Source organism: Canis lupus, chromosome 27 (assembly GCF_003254725.2).
Source record: "Canis lupus dingo isolate Sandy chromosome 27, ASM325472v2, whole genome shotgun sequence".
Lineage (NCBI taxonomy): Eukaryota > Metazoa > Chordata > Mammalia > Carnivora > Canidae > Canis > Canis lupus.
Window position 1 is genome coordinate 23844797 of NC_064269.1, and position 24398 is coordinate 23869194.

The window sequence follows — 24398 nt, forward strand, 5'->3', positions numbered from 1 at the left end:
TTTAAATATTCAATGAGGTATGAATTGCTTTAAAATAAAAATTTACAAAAGACAGATTATGAAATATTATAAAAGAATTATTTGATAGGGGATCCATGGGTGGCTCAGCAGTTGAGCGGCTACCTTCAGCCCAGGGCATGATCCTGGAGTCCTGGGATTGAGTCCTACATTGGGTTCCCTGCATGGAGCCTGCTTCTCCCTCTGCCTGTGTCTCTGCCTTTCTCTCTCAGTGTCTCTCATGAATAAACAAAATCTTAAAAAAAAAGAATTATTTGATAAATCAAAATATTTTACAGGAGATTCTTTACTTCTTCTGGGTCGCTATTTCCTTATATCCTCAAACTCTAGGCTTCTCTTCCCCTCCATTTCCTATTCTACTTTTGTATCATTGGTAGATGATCTAACACAGCATTATTGTTTGAATTAAACCCTGGGCAAAAACTAATTTGTTCCTTATTTGTACAATTATTTGCTCACAATCTGTTTCTTCTACTAAACTGTAAGCTTTTGATAGGAGAAGAGTGGTCTCCTGTGTTTGAAATTTGTTAATTTCTTAATTAAATAAATTTTCTTCATTTATTCAGTCAATAAACATTTTAACAGCCTGTGCTATGTATTTAACAGTACTGTGCCTTTTGACAGTTCTTATGCTAAGAACTGGGGATTTAAAGATGAGTAAGACTTAATCCCTCCCTTTAGGATACTCATAGTGTAGTTGGGGAGCATGACAGATGTGATATGATAGACATATGCATACAGCTTTAAAAGAAATCAGAAGAAAGGGAGTGAATTCAAATTTAAGAGAAGTGGAAGGTTGTCAGGAAAGGCTTCTTCGAGTGGGGACCCCTACATCAAATTCCAAAGGATGAAGGGCAAGAAAGCAGTTAAGAATCAGGGTAGAAAAATACAGAAACAATATTCCAAACAGGAGAAAGTAGTCTGGATGAAGGCTGGAAAGCAAGAGATGGAATAGGGTGTACATGGACCTATAAATAGTTCCTTGTTAACAGTAAGTTATAAGATATGACAAGCGAGTAGCATGAGGACATAAGAAGAGACAACCCGGGGACATAGTTATACACTGTATATGCTAGAGGAACTGAAAAACTATAAGAGGTTCCTCTCATTCTTACTTTTCAGCTCATCAATTTATTCACTCCCTGGATATTTATTATCTATTGTGCACCAGGCACCATAGCTCTTGTACTCCTCTCATCTTGTCTAGTCTTATTGTTTTACTGAAGGCCTAACCCAAGCCCAGCCATTCCTCTGATTCTTTCTTCAATTGTTTGAGTTCCAGTAAATTCTTCCTTTCTTTGGCAATTACTGTCTTTCTCATTCATTTAATTTTAATCCTATGGCTTTGTTTTTATTTCATTTTTGGTATCTGTGTGTCTTATTTTTGTAACTGTGCCATCAAGGCAAGGACTATACCTTTTATTTCTTTGTGTTCTCCGCAAAGTATTTGATACATATTAGTTGAGTGAATGCTAAATTAATATATCTATTTGAAAATTGAAGTCTATGTTTGCATACTGTTCTAAAAATAGTCATGATGTTTTCTAAAGCAGTATTTTTTTTTTCCCGGAGTACTAATGTCTATAACACTTACTAACCGTAAGGTTCTGGACATTAATGTCTGTGTGTGTGTGTCTGTGTGTGTCTGTGTGTGTGTAATGAGAATAATAATAAATCTGCCTTACTGAGTTGTGAAGATTAGAGATTTATATATACATGTAAATATGTTCACATATACGGATGTATATATGTATATTTATATATGTATACATGTATACATTTTAACAGAGTGCTAAAAGTCAACAAATGCTAGTTGCCCCTATTTCAAATCAGTGGAAGAATAATGAATTATTAAAAAATGATGGTAGGGTGGGACGCCATCATGGCTAGGTGGTTGAGCATCTGTCTTCGACTCAGGGCATAATCCTGGGATCCAGGATCGAGTCCCACATTGGGCTCCTCTCAGGGATCCTGCTTCTCCCTCTGCCTGTGTCTCTGCCTATCTCTCTCTCTGTGTCTCTCATGAATAAATAAATAAATCTTTTAAAAAAATGATGATGGGACAATTGAGTAATTATTTGAGTAAAAAGTTCATTTTTTTAAACCGTGGACTAAAATAAAAGCCCGAACTATAACTTTTTTTTTCCTCCTGGATCTCTTTTCTCCTACCAAATTAGCCATCATGTATGTCTCCTAATCTATTCCCTCCTCTCCTTCCCGTATGATTAATTTAGGACTATCATTTCTCATTTGATTTGCTACAATGGTATTTAACAAGTCTGTTTGCCAGTCTGTCCCTCTTTCAATCGATTCTATCCTTTGCCACAAAACTGATCTACCTAAAACACAAATCAGACTATGTCACTTTCCTGCTCAAAACCTTTCAGTGACTTAACATTGCTTTCAAAAGTAAAACTCAAGACTCTGTAATATATGCGTTCTACCTACTTTTTTAGCTGCAGAGCTTACCCTTCCCTTCTTGCATCAGACACATGGAGAGTATTAAAACATTCCCGGAAGTAGGAGTCAGTGGTTATGGTTAGCACCAACTTCTCAATGGCAAGGACCTTCTTCCAAGCAGAAAGAACACACCAATTCATCTTTTGGCCCATGAGATGAAAGAAAGCACCTTTCTCCAGAAGTTCTATCTATAGTCCTTTTTAACTTCATTTTTTCTTAGATTCCTACAGAGCTCCCTCCACCTGGAAGTTAGAACAGTAAGAGCAGGGTGTTTTTAAGTAATGATCTGAGGAGATGATTAATTAGAGCAAACTAGTACTAAATTGTGGATGCTTATTGTGGGACTCTTTAGCAAACGGACATGGACATGGACATGGAAGACATGGAAAGTAGGTGGTAAAATAGTCCTGGAAGGTAATATGGTAGTGAAACTAGCCATTTCTTTTAAAGGACATTGTAACAAATAACATTTTTGACACTGTTTCCAAGTTTAGTTCTTCTTTTCTTGAGGTTTCCAGAATACCTTATACATTCTGGTTTGCTCATTGTATCATTGCTTTGGCTTATACGTTTATCCCTCTCACTTGATCAGGAATTTGTCCAGGGCTGCAATTGTATGTGTCTATGTGTATGCATTTTAATTTTTGTATTTCCCAGCACCTAGAGAAGACAATATGTATTTGTAAAGGTAGCAAAACCAAACCAAACAAGCAAACAAAAAACCACAGAAGGCTAATAGAGGAATGAGTCTTCTTATTTCAGTGAAGATAATGCCATAAAACTCTCCAGAACATTTATATTAGTTCAGTGGATGAAAGTGTATATGTCCTTGACCCTGGGTAAGAATATACTTGCTTTGACAATCTTCCTTAGCCTAAACAACCTTGTTGGGAAATACTGTTTTTTTTTTTTACTCTGTCATATATCATAGAAATAAATCCTTCTTAGTGTCAATGGAGATAATTATTATCTAAATATTCATTACTTTAACACTAATGCAATTAACATTCTCTCTGAGGGGTCATTGGGTTATTCTGTACTAGCTATATCATTTATATCAATAGACACTATAAGCTAGGTTATACTCTAAAAACAATTGACTAATATTCCTCAGTGTATTTTTCAACTTTTTGAAAAATTTGTTTTGAGCTAGAATTTTCCATACTTGGCTTTGAAATAAGAAGCAAATTAATTTTGGAAAGGCTTAGGGAAAAACTGTTCAAATGGTTAAAACCTAGGAAAGAGTAAAAGATATTACTTTTAACTAGTTGAAAGTCAATTTGAATAACTTACACAAATTGAACTTTAAAAGTCAGAATTTTCCATTATCTAATTTTTACTAAGTACTTGATGAGATATTTACAAAATAACTGTTGTAATATTTTTTTAGTACAGTTAAATAAGAGATGATACAAATAGATGACAGTACTTACTTTAATAAAAGATCTTTTTTTTCCCCAACAGATCTGAATTTCTCTTTTGCCATTAAGAACTACCCTTGACCTTGTTTTTTAATGTCTTATAGATTCTGGGGGCTCCCTGAGGAGCCTTGCATGGGGCATCAGGCTCCCTGCTCAGTGGAGCCTGCTCTTCCCTCTCCCACTCCTCCTGCTTGTGTTCTCTTGCTCTCTCTCTCTGTAAAATAAATAAATGAAATCTTTAAAAAAATAAATAGATACATAAGGTCTTATAGGTTCTGTGTTCACTTCAGATACCAGCACATGCATGTAGTGTATTTTGAATTTAATTAAAAATTAAATTGCTGTATTGGCCATTTGCACAGTTATTCTATTTGTATTTACTTAGTAACTTGGGACAAATTTCAATCAGACTAGTCCTTAGTATTCTGAGCCTGAAAAATTGGTGATAACATAGATATGCTTCAAATTATGTATGTTCATATGTTGAACGGTGCTTTAGACATAAACTGTCGAAAATTAGTTGATATCCTGTTTATGATTATATAATTATATCTTGGAAGCCAAATATGACTAAAGGTATGTCATAGCTATTGCAGTTTCCTTATCCTGCTGCCAGTATTTTGTTTTCTCCAATTTACTTAAATATCAAATACACTGATACATGGCCATGTATAACAAACATATTAATTTACTAGGGCTGCCGTAACAAGATACCGCAAACTGAGTGGCTTAAACATCACAAATTCTAGAGGTTAGAAGTCCAAGATCAAGGTGTCAACAGGGTAGACACCTTGATTCTGATCAAGGTGATTGATTCTGATTCAACCTTTATTCTGAGGTTTCTTCCCTTCACTTGTAGAGGGCCATCTTTTCCTCCTTTTTCCTCACATGGTTGTCCTCTGTGTTGTCTGTGTTCTAATCTCTTCTTATAAGGAGAGTAGTCATATTGAATTAGGGGACACCCATATGACCTCACTTTGCCTTAATTACCTCTTAAAGGCTTATCTTCCAAAGCAGTAGCATTCTGAGATACTGGGGGTTAGGACTTCAACATATAAATTTGGAGAGAGGGAGCACAACTTAGTCCATAACACATACATAAAATTATTTAGCTTGTATAAATGTTTTATATATATACATGCATTTACACCCACACATACAATATGGAAAGTGTGTAACATAATAGTCATTCATTCATATGTATAAATGTTTTATATACATATATACATTTACAATATGGGATGTGTATAACGTAATAGTTATTCATTCATATGTATAAATGTTTTATATATATACATGCATTTATATTCACAGATATAATATGGGATATGTATAACATAATAGTTATTCATATGTATACGATTGACCCTTGAACAACACAAGACTTACACTTTTGGATTGATAGCAAACACCTGCATAGGTATCTTGGGTACTTTTGAATTAACTAGTATTTAATGGTTAAAAACAAATTGAGTATGATATGTTTAAAGTTCATTAGTTAAAATCTCAACCTAAGTAAGAGATCTAGGGTCACTATTAAACCCCCCTATGGGCAGCCCTGGTGGCGCAGCAGTTTAGTGCTGCCTGCAGCCCGGGTTGTGATCCTGGAGACCTGGGATTGAGTCCCACGTTGGGCTTCCTGCATGGAGCCTGCTTCTCTCTCTGTGTCTCTATCTCTGCCTCTCTCTCTCTCTCTCTCTGCATAAATAAATAAATAAATGAATGAATCTTTAAAAATAAATAAATAAAATAAACCCCCCTATTACCTAATTTCTTTAATGACACTTGCTAAAACTTCATTTTGTATCCATTTCTTGTTGTCTCCAAATATCCTCCAATCTGGGGTATGAAAAATTTCCCAGCTCCTTGACTTCAGCCTCCTTTCCCTCACCTATCAGGTAAACTGTTTTCTCTCTGTTCCCTCAACATGTATACACATGTTTTGGTGCATTTCACCCTGCCTAAAACCTGTATCCCCCTCCTATCTGCAAATCTTCAAGTCCAAGTTCATTCTCACTTTCCCCTTTATTCTCTAAAGATTGAAGCCTGGAATTAGTTCTCCCTTAGATTCTATAGAACTCATGGATGGTCAGTACTCCTCAAATAAGCACTTAATTAGAAAAGACAGATGTGTAGTAGATAAAGATGACAGTTTGTTTTGGTTTGGTTCAGTTTGGTTTTGTCTCCCAAAGAACCCAGCAGAGTTCTGGTCACATGGTAGATGTGATAAGTGCTGATTAATTGATTAATTTACAACAGGGAAACTAAACTATATAAAATGAATTATCACTGTGAAGCACACCATAGCCTTTATACTTTTGCTATATTTAATTATAAGATTTTATTGATTAAATGAGCAATCTAAATAAATTGCCTAGTTTTAGCATTTAAGTTGCCTATTCTAATAGTCACACATTAATATTTGTTATTTTGGCTAGTTTGCATAATATATATTCAGCTTTTAAGCATCTAAACTTCCCTTTACTTCATACATTCAGTTAGTGTTTTCTAGATTAAATATTAAAAATAATAAATGATAAACCTTATCCATGTAGCCTTTATACTTTTGCTATATTTAATTATAAGATTTTATTGATTAAATGAGCAATCTAAATAAATTGCCTAGTTTTAGCATTTAAGTTGCCTATTCTAATAGTCACACATTAATATTTGTTATTTTGGCTAGTTTGCATAATATATATTCAGCTTTTAAGTATCTAAACTTCCCTTTACTTCATACATTCAGTTAGTGTTTTCTAGATTAAATATTAAAAATAATAAATGATAAACCTTATCCATGTAACATCAGTCAGTTGTCCACTCTCTCTCCTATATCAGGTTTTTCTCTACTTACTAGATATTTCTTACTGGCATACAAGCATTCTATAATTTTTACAAGTAAATACATTTTAAGTATGATTTTTCTTGATTGCACATCCTTCAATAACTACTGCAAAACACCTCAGTGGAATTGTCCGTTTCAGCACTTCTTAAATGAGTACAAATGATCTAGGACTCTTGTTAAATTTAAATTCTAATTCAGAAGGTATATACTTACTGCTTTAACAAATTCTCCCAAAATGTAGCTTAAAACAACCAACATTTATTTGAACACAATTGTGTTGGATACCTGTGGCTCAGGATCTTTCACATAGTTGTGATCAGAGTGTTGGTCTGGACTGTAGTCATCTCTAGGCTCAACTTGGAGAAGAATCTGCTTCTAAACTTTCTCCTTTGGTTATTGGCAGGCCTCACCTCTTTACTTGCTGTTGGCTGAAGACATCATTCCTTTGCTATATGAGCCTCTCCATAGGGCAACTCTTAATATAGCTGTTTGGTTCAAGACATGAGTGTAGGGATGAGGAGAAGATAAACAAGACAAGCCAGAGTCTTCATGTAACTAATCTCAAAAGTATTATCTCATCACTTTGGCTTCTATTCAAGGGTAGGGAATTATACAAGGTCATTAATACAAGTTGAGAAGTAGGAGTCATTGGGGGTTCCAGCTTAGAGACTTTCTGCCTAAGTAGCTTTGGGGTAGGGTCAAAAATCCTACATTTCTAAGGAACTCCAGGGTGATAGCAATGCTTTTCTCCAAGAACTTCACTTTGAAAAGCAAGGATCTACACTTTCTGCTTCCAATTTTACTTTTAATCATCCTCAGTTTTCTTTTTTTAAGATTTTATTTACTTACTTGAGAGGAGAGAGAGAGAGAGAGAGAGAGAGAGAGCACGAGCAATGGGGAGGAGCAGAGGGAGAAGCAGACTGCTCGCTGAGCAAGGAGCCTGATTGGGGCTCCATGAAGGGCTCAGTCCAAGGACTCTGGGATCACCACATGAGTCGAAGACAGATGCTTAACCAACTGAGCCATCCAGGTGCCCAATCATCCTCTGTTGATCACACACACTCCAATTAGGCTTTCTCATCCTCCTCCACTAAAATGTCCTTTGTTGAAGTCACCAATGACTTCCATATTACTAAACCCAGCATTTGAAAAAAAAAAAAAAATCATTCTTTCTGAAAATTTTTCTTTACTTGGCTTCTATAACATGAAATTTATATTTCTCCCCATCTTTTCTGCTAGTTGCCTATCTCCCTGACTATAAATATTAGCATATTCAACAGTCCAACCTTTGGACCTATATTTTATCTATAGTTAACTCCTAAATGGTATCATGAGAGTTTATAGCTTTAAATTCCAGATATATGCTGACCACTCCAAAATTTGTGTCTCTGATGTAAATTTCTCCCCTAAAATCCTGACATGTTTACCAAGTGCCTCAATGAACATCTCTACTCAGATATTCAATAATAATTTCATATATATATATTTTAATTTTTATTTATTTATGATAGTCACACAGAGAGAGAGAGATGCAGAGACATAGGCAGAGGGAGAAGCAGGCTCCATGCACTGGGAGCCCGACGTGGGATTCGATCCTGGAGACAGGATCGCGCCCAGGGCCAAAGGCAGGCGCCAAACCGCTGCACCACCCAGGGATCCCCAATAATAATTTCAAACTTAAAATGTCCAAAACAGATTTATTTACTTACCCCCCCCCCCGCCCCCGCTCTACCTCCCCCTTCCATACCAGGTCCAATCTGGTAATCCTACTTCTCATTTATGTTTGCAAACCCAAAAAATAGTACCACTCCAATCAGCAGCTGTTCAGTAAAAAATGTGAGAGTGATCCTTGAGTCCTCTCTTACTCTCATATGTAAACAATCATTAAGTTTTGTTAGTTCTACTTCTTTTTAATCCCTTAACTTTCCCCATCATTCTCCATACCAACATCACCACCCTAGTGCAAGATCTTATTATGTGCTGTACGGAGTTGTGCATCTTGTTATTATTGATCACAGATTCCAACCTCTAGGCCAAATGATTTTACTCAACCCATCCTTTTTCCATGTTCATGGTTTCCTTTATCCTATAGAATAAATATTCTTTAATACTATTTATAAATCTGTACATAATCTGGCCCCTGATTCCCTCTCCAGTCCCATTTATCTCTGCTTCCTTACCTCTGCCCTGAACTTCAGCAACATGGGAACTGGGCTATGATAGAACACTCTCTTTTGACATTTTCTTCATGAAAATTGTTTTCCTTCCTGGAAACCTCTTCCTTTTCCTCTTTCGTTGGCTACCTTTCACTTCATTCAGACTTCAGCTTAAAAATAACTTCTTGGAGGCTACCTTTGGCCTCTTATACTGGGTTTGGGGCACCCACCATGAGGTGCCTCATGCTATATACTTCCTTATCTTAACAGTCATTGTATTTTCTACTAATTGTTGAATTATTTTTTCTCCCATTAAGCTGTAAGTTCTGGTAAGGCCAGATCAGCAGAGGTAGATTCAGGTATTTTAAAGCCTGAAAAACATAATTTGGATGCCCTCCTTAAGAATATATGTAATTATCTATTTATAATTATTATTTTGATTACATATAAATCTTCAAAAACACACACTCAATTGAAAACTGGATTTTTCATTTATAAAAAGAAATCACGACAAAGTAAAAAAGCAACAAATATAAAACCATAAGATCCTTTGAACAGACTGCTAGGGGCCTTTCCCAGAACCCCAAAGCTTAAGCTTCATTAAATATCCAGTAAATACAACTGCATATTAGTCTTCTTTAAAACTCCATTTCTAGTGTTGAGAGGAATGTTTGATACATAGCAAATACTCAATATTTTTGAAGGAATGTATTAACTGATTATTTTCAGTTATATTTTCCATATGTTCAACACTGAAAAAGTTTTTTCACAAATTAGATTACTAAAACAATATGTTTTATATTTTAGAAAATTGTTCTTATAATTGTTATCTTTTATTTTTTACTATGGTCATATTTCAAATACTAGTAATGTACCTATCAGTTAGCATATCACTGTGCTCTATACAAAAAATGTATGTACTGCTTTATAAGTGGAAAATATTTCCATCAAAAGCATACCCTATAATCTTCTATATGTGTATATATGTGTATATATATTTGTGTGTATCTATATATCTTTATAGATCACATGTATTAAAACTTTAATTTGGTGCAGCCCAGGTGGCTCAGCGGTTTAGCGCTGCCTTCAGCCCAGGGTGTGATCTTGGAGACCTGGGATCGAGTCCCACGTCGGGCTCCCTGCATGGAGCCTGCTTCTCTCTCTGCCTGTGTCTCTGCCTCTTTCTCTCTCTGTGTCTCTCATGAATAAATAAATAAAATCTTAAAAAAAAAACACAAAATTTTAATTTTGAATTACTAAGATTTTGTTTTTTCAGATACCACCACAAACAGAAACCCTTCAAAGAGAAACTATTGATTTTCTGTTTTCTTTATAATATGTTTTTATTATAAAGATTTATCTCTAGGATAACAAAGATTCCAGTATTTTGCATAACAAAAATGCATAAAATGTCTTCTTTGCTATGAATTTGTCCACAAAACATTATTTAAGAGGATATCTGAATTAAAACAATAACATTGCATTCAAAAGATAAGCTATTTCACTTAAATCTTTTGTTTGTTAAAACGGAATTAAGTTTAGTTAAGTTTCTTTTATAATAACATTTTAAATGTGCTGAGAGTTGGTGTGCTTGTATCAAGACTGTTAGGTGTGTGTGTGTGTGTGTGTGTGTGTGTGTGTTACAAAGTGCAGCCCTCTGATCAATGCACACTTTTTCCTCCCATTTTCCTAAATACATCATGAAAAAAGGATGAGGTTTCCGCCTTAATTGCTTGTGCCTTTTATTCACATTCCTCTCTCAGCCAGAATTGTGAAAAGAGTGTTAGTAAAAGGCTGCACAATAGAGCTTTTCATTAGGCCCCAGCAAGGCACACAAAAGAAGGCTTTTGGAAAGAGTGAATGCACAAGTTTAATTTGCAGGTGGAGAGTAGATAAAAGGTGCTGACACCTCTATTATTCTCTTACTTAGGTGACCCTTACCCTGTTCAGCTGATCCCAACTACCATGGCAGCTGCTGCCGCAGCAACACCAGGCTTAGGCCCGCTCCAACTGCAGGTAAGTCGGGAAACAATGCAGGAGAGACCAAGGTTAAGTAAATATCGAAAACAGCTATTAATGTGTTAAAGCAGAATAAAACTGACTAGTGATTTTTGTTTCACACTTTTTTTTTTTGTTTTTGAATTTACTTGCACTGATCCTCAACCAAAAGTTGAGATGTTGATTCTTTTAATTTGTAGCCCTGTTTTCTGTGCTAAAAGCAGCTAACTGTAATTTTTTATTCCCTAGTATGATTTAACAAAAATGGGTCTGGTTTTGCTTTGATTACTGTGTAACATAATTTCATCATAGGATGGTCTTCATGGAGATAAGAAGAACAAAAACTGTCAACGATATCCAAACAGATTGTTATGAATCAAGGCAACTTAACAAAAACTACATTTAAAAATATTCAGGATACCCAATATTATTGACTCTGTAGGTCTTTTTATTCTCCTGCTAATGCCAACTCCATTGAGCATCACAGATAAGTAAACCAAATAAGTAAACACCCAAATAAACAAGCAACTTTATCCAGACGTTTATCAATTATGAGACCTTTTTAGCCTTGAGGAGTACATATTCCCATATATCCAAGAATGTCAGTGATAACTTTACTATAACTTTACCAATGTCCAAGTGATTTTAGAAATTTTGTCTCTGGAGTTGGCAAGAACATCAAGAATATTATATTAAAGGTATCTTTCATTAACTATTGAAATCTCTGAATCAGCATCCTGTAAAATCTTCCCTAGTTTCTGTCGTTATAGACTTCATAGTTATGCAATTAACAGGAATAACAGATAATCTAATAATAGAATTAATCTCTTCTGTGAGTTTTATATTTTCCTTTGCCTGAAAGACACAGTATGCCTGTGAACCCAGATATAAAGCAGTTGTGCTTAATAAACTTAAATTGTATTCATGAAAGTGCGTTGTCATGATAGATGATCTTAGTCTTTTTTTTTTTTTAATTTTTATTTATTTATGATAGTCACACACAGAGAGAGAGAGAGAGGCAGAGACATAGGCAGAGGGAGAAACAGGCTCCATGCACCGGGAGCCCGACATGGGATTCGATCCTGGGTCTCCAGGATCACGCCCCGGGCCAAAGGCAGGCGCTAAACCACTGCGCCACCCAGGGATCCCATGATCTTAGTCTATAAGGAAAAATAGAGTTTTATATTGTAGCATCAAGAGACAGGTACATCTGGACGGCAGGGAGGATTGTCAGAAGACCCGATGGGTTTCCGAAAACCCAGGAGGGAGGACATGCAAAGAGCTGAGATGTACTGGGTTTTACAGAGGTTAATAACAATCATTCCTAGTCTACCTTTTCTGCAAGAAGCTACTTAGAGCTGGAAATACATTGGGAAGTGTGTTTCCAATAGGTAAAACTAAAAAGAGTCGTAAAATTAAGGGAAAGGGGTAGAATATACAGCAATATATTTGAATGTGGAAATAGGAGATTTAGAGATTTCAGATGTCCATTTTCAAAGCAAGTTAGACATTCTTGTCTCCTTTCACTCTTGGATTAATGGTGAGAGGAAGCACGGGCAAGTTGGAAGCATCTCCTATGTTTCATTTTAAGATTCTAGTAGAAAGTAGCTTCATTAGACAACAATCCAAACTTATTTTCCTATAGAGATAGTATTAAAATATTTGGAAATCTTTTGTTTCCATCCTCATAATATGTCAGGTTCCCTTAAAATATCAAGATATAAATTTTTTTTTTCAGGGGCACCTGAATGACTCAATGGTTGAGCATCTGCCTTTGGCTCAGGTCATGATCCCAGGGTCCTGGGATCAAGTCCCGCATTGGGCTCCCTACAGGGAGTCTGCCTCTCCCTCTGCCTGTGTGTCTCTGCCTCTGTGTCTCTCATGAATAAATAAATAAAATCTTAATTTTTTTTCATTTTCAGAAAACAAGAAAAAGACCACCAAACGTATTTGCCCTAGCTTTCACTACAATTTGATCTATATAGAATGAAGCTCTTTTTTATGTAAGTGGCATTTTACCCATTAAAATATATGAGTTTTAGTTAGGATCTCAGTAAACCAACACTGTGGTATAACAGGAAAATTAATAATCCCAAACTCTTTTGTGGTAAGCCATTAGCTACTATTAAAACATATACACATAAACACACACATATTTTTTGCTTCTGATTTAAAAATGGTACTCAAATGCAAACACATTTCAAAAGCATGTCATGGCAGCTATCTGGCTTTTCTCTGAAGTGGACTGACTCTAACATTTGCTAAGACTTCTACACCAACTTACTTTTCCACTCATATTCCTGACACTATATTCACAGATCCTGAACCTTGACGTCAGTTTTCCCCAGAGCTACAAAGGAAACCTATTCTACTCTCCTTCCTTTTGCTTGAAGATAACAATCAAATTCTATTCTTCCCCCACACACCTGCCCAGATGCATCAGAGACAAGCTAACTACAATACCGACTCAGCAGTCTTACCTTAATCCTATTGAACATTCACCCCAATCTTGTGTACCTATTTCTAAGAAGTTTCATTTCAGTGTAGGGTATAATGTTTGAGCCTGTTTTAATTTTCTTCAAACTCTGCTTTTAATCATATTCCATCAGATCCCCATTTGCTACCCCTTACTAATACCATGAGTAGACTCCATCACTTCCAGGTCTGAAAGTCACTAAGATTCTCTTCCAGGTATTAAGATTTAGTCCTAGATTCTTATACTAGGTTCTTGGGCAAGGCTTTCACAAGGCTTTGGCGAGGCTTTCATTTTATTCTTATTACAACACCTTAATTTTATGTAGTAATATCTCCATTTGACAAATAAGAAAACTGGGTCACAGAGTCCCAAATCCATGACTTTTAAACAATTATATTTGCTTCTCCAAATACAGGAGATTTTAAACTTTGGAGACATTACGCCTCTTAGGACTTTTGCTAACTCAGTAATGAACTAATCAAATTATAACAATAATGCTGATTAATTGGCACTCATACAAATATGCTATATCCATCACAGTGCTGAAAGAAGTAGCCAGATTTATAAGGACAGCTATCTACTTCAGACTGCATTTCCATTTCTTCCCACTTTACACAGATACATGTTAACTCAAGCCTCTCTTTTGGAACATCTAGATCTAAGGAATTACACTATAAATATATTCCTACTCATGATTGACTTTGTTTGCCTACCATTTGTGTTTCTTTTGAAACAGTCTTTTGCATGTAATTGTTCATACCTGGATCATATAATGTTAAATAAAACCAAAAAATCAGAAGCTTCCTTAAAGAAAGAATGAAGTTGAGTACAGTTATTTTAAAAGACAACCAAAATGACGTTTTAAATTAAGCAACTATTAATTATTTAAATATTATTTCATGTTCCTGGATAAAAATAATGAAATCCTTGCCATGTAATAAAATATACCTTACACTTTAAAATCACCTTACTTATGTACTATAGGAGCAGTTAAAGTAGTCTAAGCATTGTGATATATTTAGTTTTATCTTTTATAGGAAAAAAATAGCTTAATCTGGATTATATATATAGAGCACACAAATGAACATGTGCCAAGGCACCATTTTATTTATTTCTTAATGAGGTGCCAGAATGGCTCAGTCAGTAAGCAGGCAACTATTGATCTCACAGGTGTGAGTTCAAGCCCATGTTAGGCATAGAGCTTATTTAAAAATTTATATAATATAAAAATTGACTTTTACAATGGAATATCTATCTGTTTCTTCCACCATTCAGTCTTTCCTGAGCCTCAAATCCATATAGACAAGTATTTGTTGGCTATCAAGAGTAAATATATAGGTGTTTACAGACAGTATGGACTGAGTACAAAATATAATTTATCAGTTCTTTTACTTGCCCCTCGACCTGCTCATTCTCTGGTCCTAGCAAATGTCTCTATTCCATCTTTTGCTCAGCCTGGAAACATGAGAGCTAGCTATCCTTATCTCATCTTCCTCTACACCTGTTCATTCACTGTCTATTCATTCCACCTAACAAATACATTAAGGATCCATCCATTTCTTTCCATCATAACTAGTACCTTTCTGGTTAGACTACCCTCGTTGCTTGCCTAACTTACCATATTGGCCCCTGAACTGGTCTTCTGCTTTCATCTTGCCCTCTCTGATGCTCTCTCTACTCTACATTAGTCAGAATGATCTTTCGGATTTTAGAAAATCTGATCATGTCCTTCTCCTACTTGAAGATCTTAAATGGCTCCCTATTTTTTTCAAATTCTCTGGATCTTTGTATGTGATATTTCCTCTTCTTGGAACCCCATAACCCATCACCTTTGCCAAGTCAACTGTTATTTCCCTGAGGTTGCAGCTTAAAACCTCACTTTTTAAAGGAATACTTCATTGTCCCCTCGTCTAGGTCAATGTAATTCTTACAAGAGCACACTATATTTCCCCTCTCACAGCACTTGTAGAAAATGTTTTAAATTCTACTTTCTGGCTTCTACCAGATGGCAAAATCTATGAAGACGATGACTCACCATCATTTGCACTTAACCAAGTGCTTGTAGTATTTTATGAACTCAATAAATATCTATTAAATGAAAGAGTGAAGAATGAATCAACATTACATTTATAATTTAGGTATCTATTTTGCTCAAATAGCTATTCTGCTCTATAATATTGGAATTAAGCTGAATAGTAATGATTAGTTTTCTACATAAATTAATTTCCATCCCTTAAAAAAGACAATAGCAAAATTACAAACACCAAAGGCATCATTGACTTGTGGAAGAAAAAAAATTATATACTTTGAAATTTTATAATAAAAAACCTATTCTAGTTTAGTGAAATAAACTTAGGAAAACACTATATGCCTAATAACATGTTTAGCACTACTGTACTTACTTTACCTGTATTTAAAATATATATATATATTTTAAAGATTTTATTTATTTATTCATGAGAAACAGAAAGAGAGAGAGAGGCAGAGACATGGGCAGAGGGAGAAGCAGGCTCCATGTGGGACTCGATCCCAGGACTCCAGGACCACGCCCTGGGCCGAAGACAGGCAATAAATTGCTGAGCCATCCAGGGATCCCCAAAATACATTTTTATAATAGTTTTGTTCTATACTACCTTACCCAGTCTGTTCCAGCTACACTAGCCCTTTGCTGTCCCTTCACCTACCAAGGTGTGCTCCCACATGAGAGTTTCATATTAGCTGTCTCTCTACCTGAAACACCCTTCTCCCTGCCTGGAGGCCTCTTTCTCTCATCTCATTCAAGAATTTGCTTTGATGTCATTTCTCAGCCTACCCTAACTAACCTGTTTAAATCATAAAATAACTCTCCCAGAGATACCACATTTTCCATTTCCCTTATTCATTTTTTTTTCTATAGCACTTGTCATCTTCAAACATAGTATCTAAACTTACTTATTATTTTCCTTATTTGTTGTCTGTCTGTTCCAAATATCCTCTAAGCTTCACCAGAGCAGGAACTGTCATTTTTTTTATTGTTGTTCAATAATGTATCTCAAGTGCCCAGATTAATATCTAGCAGATAGCTGGTGCTCAATACATATGTACACCATGAAAGAAACTATCATGAGCTAACAGTCATAATCATTTTTAATAATATAACATAGCAGTGTATGACTAATTTCTGGAACAAATAATGTTAATTTAAAGACCTAGGAACTTTATATTTTCAGCCCCTCCTAGAAGATCCTTAGTATATGAGAAATCCCTAACTATCTCTCCTGTGCTTTCTTCCATTTATCTCATTTTAACCATGGGCTTCTGCATAAAGAATGTGTTTTAGCATGTATTGCGGTTTATGTAATTCCTTTAAAGTAATTAGAATTTGCACACACACAAAAGACCAAACGTCATAATATTAGATTATTCTTGTATTGTTTGTTTTTTTTTTCTTGTATTGTTTGTTAATGTATGTACAGACATACATAAAAATATGAGCTGCTGTAGATACTTTGACTCCATATAGCTCACCTTACCAACATAACACTGAGGTAAGTGATTCCTAAATAATAGACTGGTGCATTATCAAAATAGTAACTATCCTATCAGCAATATCATATACTGGGTTTATTACCCTTTTATGTTTTTTCCTCCTTTTCCTTCTCTTTTTATTTTCTTTCCTCTTCTTCAAGCTACATTTTTTTTTCTTTCAAGAGCCAATGATACTCTTGACATTTGTTCTCCTGATATTGCCTCTTTTTAGAGGAGGGGATTGATTTATATAGGAAACTAACACAGCTTCATTTCAATATCAAAAAGTGAGTATAATTATTTAAGCCAAATGAAGTTACACTTAGAATCTTTTGGACATTTGTGACTGGATAAAATCAGCTAAGTGAATCATCTATTTCTAATTAATAAAACCAAATGATGGCAACAGTCCATCTAACATTCTTTTCTCGTGTTCATTGTCATTAATTTGCATTTTATTTAATGGGCATCATGAAGTTTTTAATAGCAATAGTTATAATGCAGTATATATACTATTTCTATATTTAAGCAAGGCTTCTAAGATTTGAAATTAGAAGGAAATATTTATCCATTTATTTCTCACTTTATAAATACTGTATTTGTGTTGGCCAAAAGATGGTTGCCACCTGTTCTACCTATAGGAAGCCAAAAATGTCTACTCCAGCCAATGATTAATAGTGATAAGCAAAGAAAAAAACATTGAAATTATCCTTGGATGGTCATATTTTACTCAAAATGAGCAAGTAGCATTCATTCAAGAATTTTTGCTGAATTAGTGAAACTTTTTAATAAATTCAGGAGGATGACTTTTTAAATCCATAATAATATTTTTTGGAATAAAGACTCAGAATTACAAGTTGCCATAATTGAAATCACATGGGACTGTTGTTCCAGTAACCAGTTTCATCAGTGACATGCACTCTCTGAGATTGAGGAAATGAGATATGACACGTGATCAAGTTAGAGAATGAATCATACAAAATATCAACAGAAATCAATCTTTTCTCATAGCTATCAAAGGTACATGGGTGTCCTAGTGGAAATGGCTTAAGCTTCTATCTGATAGAGAGTAACATCAAGGCAGACATGGATGAAAAACTGAAGTTCATCTTTTTATCAACCTCCTGCCAGTCTCCCAAGGAGGTCAATAATTATGACAGGACACAGATAAATGTTTCATATTTCCCAGACCACTGTAAGTGACTGAGCATGGCTTTATGTGTCTAACCACAAGAAACGCCCAGAAAATCAATAAGGGAAAAATAATCATATGGAGAGGTCTGGATGTGAGGATTTTTACCTCCTTATTGAAAGAATTACTTGCAAGGATGGTCTTCATCTCTACCTACCTACATACTGTATGGTTCTGTGTAACTTTTAGGTCATCACCGTATTCATACACGGTGAAAAATGCTCAAACTGCTCCTCATTTCAGTCGCAACCCTGGTGTGCTGTTTGTTGTCGGACTTCTGTCTGCATGAGTGAGTTTTCTTGCAGGTTAAAAGAGTGAATTCCCTCTTTTCCTCTCCTTTCGACCCTGAGCCTGCAGGGCAGACAGACAGAAGCACACATATGATTAATACAGCACAGCTGCAAGTGTGAGTCATTTGCATATGTATTAATAGAGGCAAAAAAACCAACAATTAAATTATATACAGAGACATTCTGCATACTAAAGAACATATGCAAATAGGCCTGAAAAAGTGCAGCCAACATTTTCTCTGACTTTTCCAAGCCCATATGGGCTAGAGTCAGAACCCAGCAGTGTTCAAGAATCTCCTTTAAGAAAGAACTGGTAGGAACTACTTCCATAGTTATTACCACCCCTAGGGTTCCCGGGAGCTGTTTTGACATTTGGACAATGGAGACAGTACAAGCAGTGTCTTTTTCGTGCTATTTCTGTATTTCCTTGTTTCCAGCAGCTTCATGGTATCTCATTACATGCTAACAGAAACATTAGTACATGTAGGCTTTTCCACAGAACCCATTTTTATTGTAATGGCCAATCAAATAAATGCTAAACTTTAAATTGTATTTGAAGTAATGTAACTATTTGCCAATGCCAGATTTTCTGTGCCAAATCAGTCCATGCATATTCCTTGATAGCATTCTGTGTTCTCTTTATCAAAACATATTTAAGTCACTGTAAAATGTTTCATGGCATAAAAGGATAGCAAGTCTTGAAGCCAACAGTAGATTCTAAGAACAATACCAATTTGTTGAAATTGTAAAGGTGTAAAGTTTTTTCATTTTACCAAGAAAAACAGAAACTACTCAATTTTCTAGTCTTGGCTATATATATGAGAGAGCAACTAACATTTTTCAGATTCACAGATTGTATTTATATTAGAAATTTATTCTTCAACCTAATTGTCAATTTAGTTTATATTACTAGTATCCATTCATTTATTCAAGGAACCATTTATGGAGACAAATTCAACTTTAGGAGTTTGATAAGTAAAAGTTATTACTTTAATAGGATCAATAAGAATCTTGAACCCAGTGGCACCTGGGAGGCTCAGTCAGTTAAGCATCTGCCTACAGCTCAGGTCATGATCCTAGCATCCTGGGATCGAGCCCCATATTGGGCTCCTTGCTCAGTGGAGAGTCTGCTTCTCCCTTTCCCTCTTCCCCTCACCCCCATGCACTCTCTCTCTCTTTCTCTTTCTCAAAGAAATAAATCAAATCTTTAAAAAAAAAAAGAATCTTGAATCTAAAGAACTCAAATGAAGACAGATGCCTTTCAAGAGGAACAAATGCTGGTGTTTGTTGGTATCAGAAAACTGTTGAATATTATCCTTGAATATTTTCCATTTAATTGCATGGCTAAGTCTCAAAGCATGCAACTGGAACATGTAAATTGCATTATATAAAACTGGTAAACATAGGGCAGAAGTCTTTGTAGTTAATTAATTATATACAGAAAAATCTAGTTTCTCAGCAGGGGATAACTAGAAAACATAAAGAGTAAATCAAAATTTTTTGTTATATTAAGGCATTATCTTTAGATTAATATTTTAAGAGGCACTATTGCTTAGTGAGAGGCATTATAAGGTAATGGTTAAAAGTGGCGCCTTCAGCCATCTGTGCCTTCAAAAACCATGGTTCTGCTATTCACTAGCTCTGTGACTTTGGGCAAGTTACCTAACTTCTCCATCCCTTAATTTTTATCCATGTAAATGGGCATAAATGATATCTTATTGTGAGGATTAAATGAGATAGCATACATAAAGTGCTTAGAACAATAAAAATATTCATTACCAACTATCAAACACTATGTGCTAAGTAATAATAAATGTGTGGTATTGTTAGTTATTTAATAGGTATTATTAACTGAAATTAAAACTACTTCTAAAAGGCAGTCTCACAAATTAAGACTTGGCAGACTTTTCTTACATGGATTTACTTTGCAGGGCAGCAGGTAAAGCAAACAGTAAAATTGAAGCATATCATCTTGTTTATGAGGAAATAATTGTATTCCCCTGTGTGGTCTAATTTTAAGATCCATCATCACAAGAATCTGTGGAAAGCAATGATTTTACTTATCCTCCCAAATATGAGAAGTTACTTGAAGTATAATGTTCTGTATTTTGCTATTGCTCACTCTTTATCTCAATATTTATGTCTATAAAATAAAAATAATGCCTCCTGTTGAGTCCTGTTTTTCCATGGGTATAATGCAAATAAATAGTCTCTGTGAGCCACCCAGAACTATTCTAAATAAATACCGTATAAAATTTAAAATAAGTTATTTACATAGATACCTTTAATGTAATATGCATTTTAAATAAATAATATAGAAAAGATTTTCTGGTATCCCCCTTCAAAGCCTACTCTTTTCCTAGATATATTAGCAGAATATATACTCTTGTCTTACTCCTCTGTTGTCAATAGATATTAAACTATTTCTCATATAAATCTGAGAAAGTTTATAAACTTTTCATAACTTCCTTTAAGGAAATAATCCCTATGGTTTCAAACTTGAATGTGGAAGCAAATTATTTTTATAAACCCCAGAGTATCCTGGAAATTTTATTTACTCAGCAAATATTTATTCTTTGTAAGCTTTTAAGCTAAGCATAAGGAATGCAAAGATGAGTCAGTTAGGAATCCTTAATGGATTATAGAGGAGCTTGAAATGTAAAAGAATGAATGGAGTGTGAAAGTAGAATAGAACTTGAAGAAAGTCACAAAACCTCCTGTCCTATTGAGTATATTTGAAATGGAAAGGATCTCAGAGACCATTCAATGAAAAGAGTTATTTTAGACTATACCCAGGAGTCCAAGTGGCTCCAAGCACCCCAAACAGTACCATTCATTTTTATTTGTTTTATAATCAAGTTATACTAGCTAAGACTGTTTGAATGAAAGATTCTGCTGCTAGAACAAAATTTTAAAGCCATTCTTATAGTCCAACTCTTTAATTTTATTGATGAGGCAATTTGGACTCTAAGTGATGACCTGGCTAAATCTGATATTATAGAAGGGTACCACCTGGAATCCTATCAACTGAAAGCTAAATCTAGCTTCTTCCTATTTTACCATGGTATTCCTAAAAATAAACTCATATATTCATATATATTATTTTTAAGTTGTTTTGTATAGAAAAGGGGAGGAAAAATTGTTATTTTTGCTTTTAAACTATTAGATTAAGGATGAATAAAACAATGGGCAGTATTTGCATATTAGTAACAATGGCAACCTTCTGAATTGCTTTCATTTTGCTGAGTTCAGTGATTGTGCTCTGTGAATTAATTCTTTTGTGAAAAGCTATTGAAAGATCAAGGAATTCAGAAAACAAAACAACAGAGAAGCATGCTGTTTCATATCTATTTGTTCATAGAAGGTTCAAAGTGAGATTGTTTACATCACAAGTCTTGTTGATATTTTATTTGCTTCTTAGAAGAAAGATAGTATTCAAAGATGATTATATAATCATGCAGACAAGATTTTGTAGTCATGAAAGAACTGTTCTGAGAGAGACACCAAGGAGAAAAACTACATTACAATTTTGAGCTGTGTTTGGTTGGCAAGTGTCTTCAGGAGACTTGAAAATAGAGTCCTATTTGGTTCCTTCAGATAAAAAACTTAAGTCAGTCTTGTCGATTTCCAATTTGCTGTTTCCTATGGAAGTTTCTCAATATTGTCCTGCCAAACTGAAGGCATGAGAAGAAAGGGGGGTTAGGGAAATAAACCCTTAATTATTTCATATTTCTTAATCCTGACCTTTTCCTTAATGTCATACTCCTTTTTCTTACCCAGCCACTTCTTGACTATAGGAAGTAGACAGGAGGAAATGGATGAACAGATTCAAAGTATGCTCCCAAATGATTTGCTACAATGAGCATTGCGCCAGCATAATTAATGCCTCCAACATGAAAATTACAACAGTATTCTCTTGCTTTTTCAATTATTGGAACTTCTTCAGCCTAGAATGAAAAAAGTAATAGTGATAGTGAAAATTGCAATTGTTTCCTTTTAGGTATGAGGCAGAACTATAGTAAATATTGTCGATCCTTCTCTAGTAGTTGCTTTAAGATAGCCATCTTCCTTTGGAAATGTATACTGTGCCTTGCAACTCTAGCTACTTAAAATATGTGCCTTAAATATTTTTCATATGACTAGTTTCCCTCTAAATTAAGTTCTTTAGTTTTAAAGGAATACAAGGTTATTAGAAATAGTACAGCTAAAACATTTGGTTAACATACAGAAGTTATGCCAAGGCATTTCACTAAACAATTAAAAAAAAAAAGCTAAGGTCATTATGTGTTCATTTTTTTCCTCCTTCATTTGATTCATCTTATATCTGGTTTTCTTCCACAACAATTTTAAGTTTAGATGTTTTGGTGTCACCTTAGATATAAGCTAGCATCGCATACAGTTTGAAAGCATAGAGTGTCTCATCATAGATTCAATCTTTCCATTGTAACCATTTGGTAGTATAATGGTATGCTGGCACTGTAATTAGTTAGATGACTAAAATTACTTAAGCGTTTTATTTTCTTCTTTCTCTAAAACATGTTCCCCAAATTTTATTTAAATATTTTTAAATATTCAAATAAATCTTACAAATAAATAATATGCAAATGGCATTTACAGTATAATGGATTATGAGCTTTGGTTCTATAATGAGACCTTGTTTGTGTGTGTCTTTGATCAAGTTACTAAATACCTCTTATTCTTAGTTTCTTTCCCATGTGAAATTTGATAATATTGTTCCTAGATGAGACAGACAGGTGTTGTGAGGATTAAATGAGATACTACTTACAAAATGTTGAGCATAGCATAAGCATTCAGCCACCATTAGCTGTTGTCATCCTCATCATAATCTCCTAGGTTCAAGTATATCCCATTGTCAAAAATGAGCCTAGCAAAACATTTTGTAATTCAAGTTAGCAAGTAATTTTCGGAGATAGAGCGATTATGTCTTATAGTACAAAAGAGTATGGTGATTGAGAAAATCCATCTTTATTCAAGTATTTAATGCAGCAGAATGTCTTTATGAAAATAATTTTTAATATAAAAATCTTTACATGTAAGATTACAAGAAACCTACATTTCAATTCTTCCTAAAAATAGAATTTCTCTTTATTTCTTTTCATTCCATATGAGTTACTAGAGCTTTCACGGTATTGACAGTCATTTGGGAAAGGGACAAGCTTTTCTCTTTGAAGGGAAAGCCATGTGCCACTGGAAAGTTGTAGTGTTTGTTACAATGGGGAGAGTCTTACAACATGCATAGTTTGGGCATAAGAATAAACAGGACATAATAAAGGCAGCCAAAGTAGCTGATCAATCATGATCCTCCTAACCACTCACATTGCTAAACAAATAAAGGTTCTAGTTGCAACCTGGCTTTGAAGTGATGTAGGAGTCTGGTCTCAAGTCATTCAATCTGCTTGTGACTCAAGTTTTCTTATATGTAAAATGCATATTACTATCCTTCCTCTAGCTGACCTACTTATGTATAACGGAGGATAAGGGGGAAATGAAGCAAAGGAAGTACAAGTGAAAGGAACCAGGAGCCCCAGAAGTCCCCATAAGGAACCTTTGCAGTTTACAAGTAGACTTCTCTGATTCATGGACACATTTATTCATGTGCTGTCAAGAAAAACATGAGAGAATGGTAATGAGGCAATTATTGATCTGAAGCATTCAAAAGAAATGATTTAGAAACTTGAAAATAATCAAGCAAGCTCTGAAGATCCAATTAGGCAAGAAAGTTTTAATTATTCCTATTACAGCTCCATGGGATGAGAAGAAAGATGAGCAGGTCAGACCAGTGCTAGATTACCCAATACACAACCTAAAAGCATACTTACACACAAGAAAAGAAGAGCTATCTAGAAATAAATAGATAACAATTTCACATAAAATAATTTCCTAGCAGTAATCAGAATGTCATCATCTTCAATTACACAGCCACAGTTTTTGGACAATACCAACCTTTTTGTCCCTGGGGACTGCTAAAGATTTTAAAATAGAAACCTAGTTTTAAAAATTGACCTTTCTGTTCT

At 34.7% G+C, this 24398-nt stretch overlaps 1 protein-coding gene and 1 long non-coding RNA gene across 23 annotated transcripts in view; one reads left to right on the forward strand and one right to left on the reverse strand.

Moving 5' to 3' along the window:
* Positions 1-24398, forward strand: part of SOX5 (SRY-box transcription factor 5) — a 1002640-nt gene that overhangs the window by 887457 nt on the left and 90785 nt on the right. For all 22 annotated transcript variants that reach the window (XM_025455370.3, XM_035707446.2, XM_035707449.2 and 19 more), the window contains one exon: positions 10831-10916. In XM_025455370.3, the coding sequence (XP_025311155.1) occupies positions 10831-10916 (86 nt within the window). The remainder of the gene's footprint in view (positions 1-10830; positions 10917-24398) is intronic.
* LOC125753860 (uncharacterized) lies at positions 21832-23253 on the reverse strand. The gene is made up of 3 exons (XR_007406551.1): positions 23150-23253; positions 22140-22310; positions 21832-22037 (listed from the first exon to the last, which is right to left on the reverse strand). It is a non-coding gene; the product is annotated as an uncharacterized LOC125753860 (long non-coding RNA).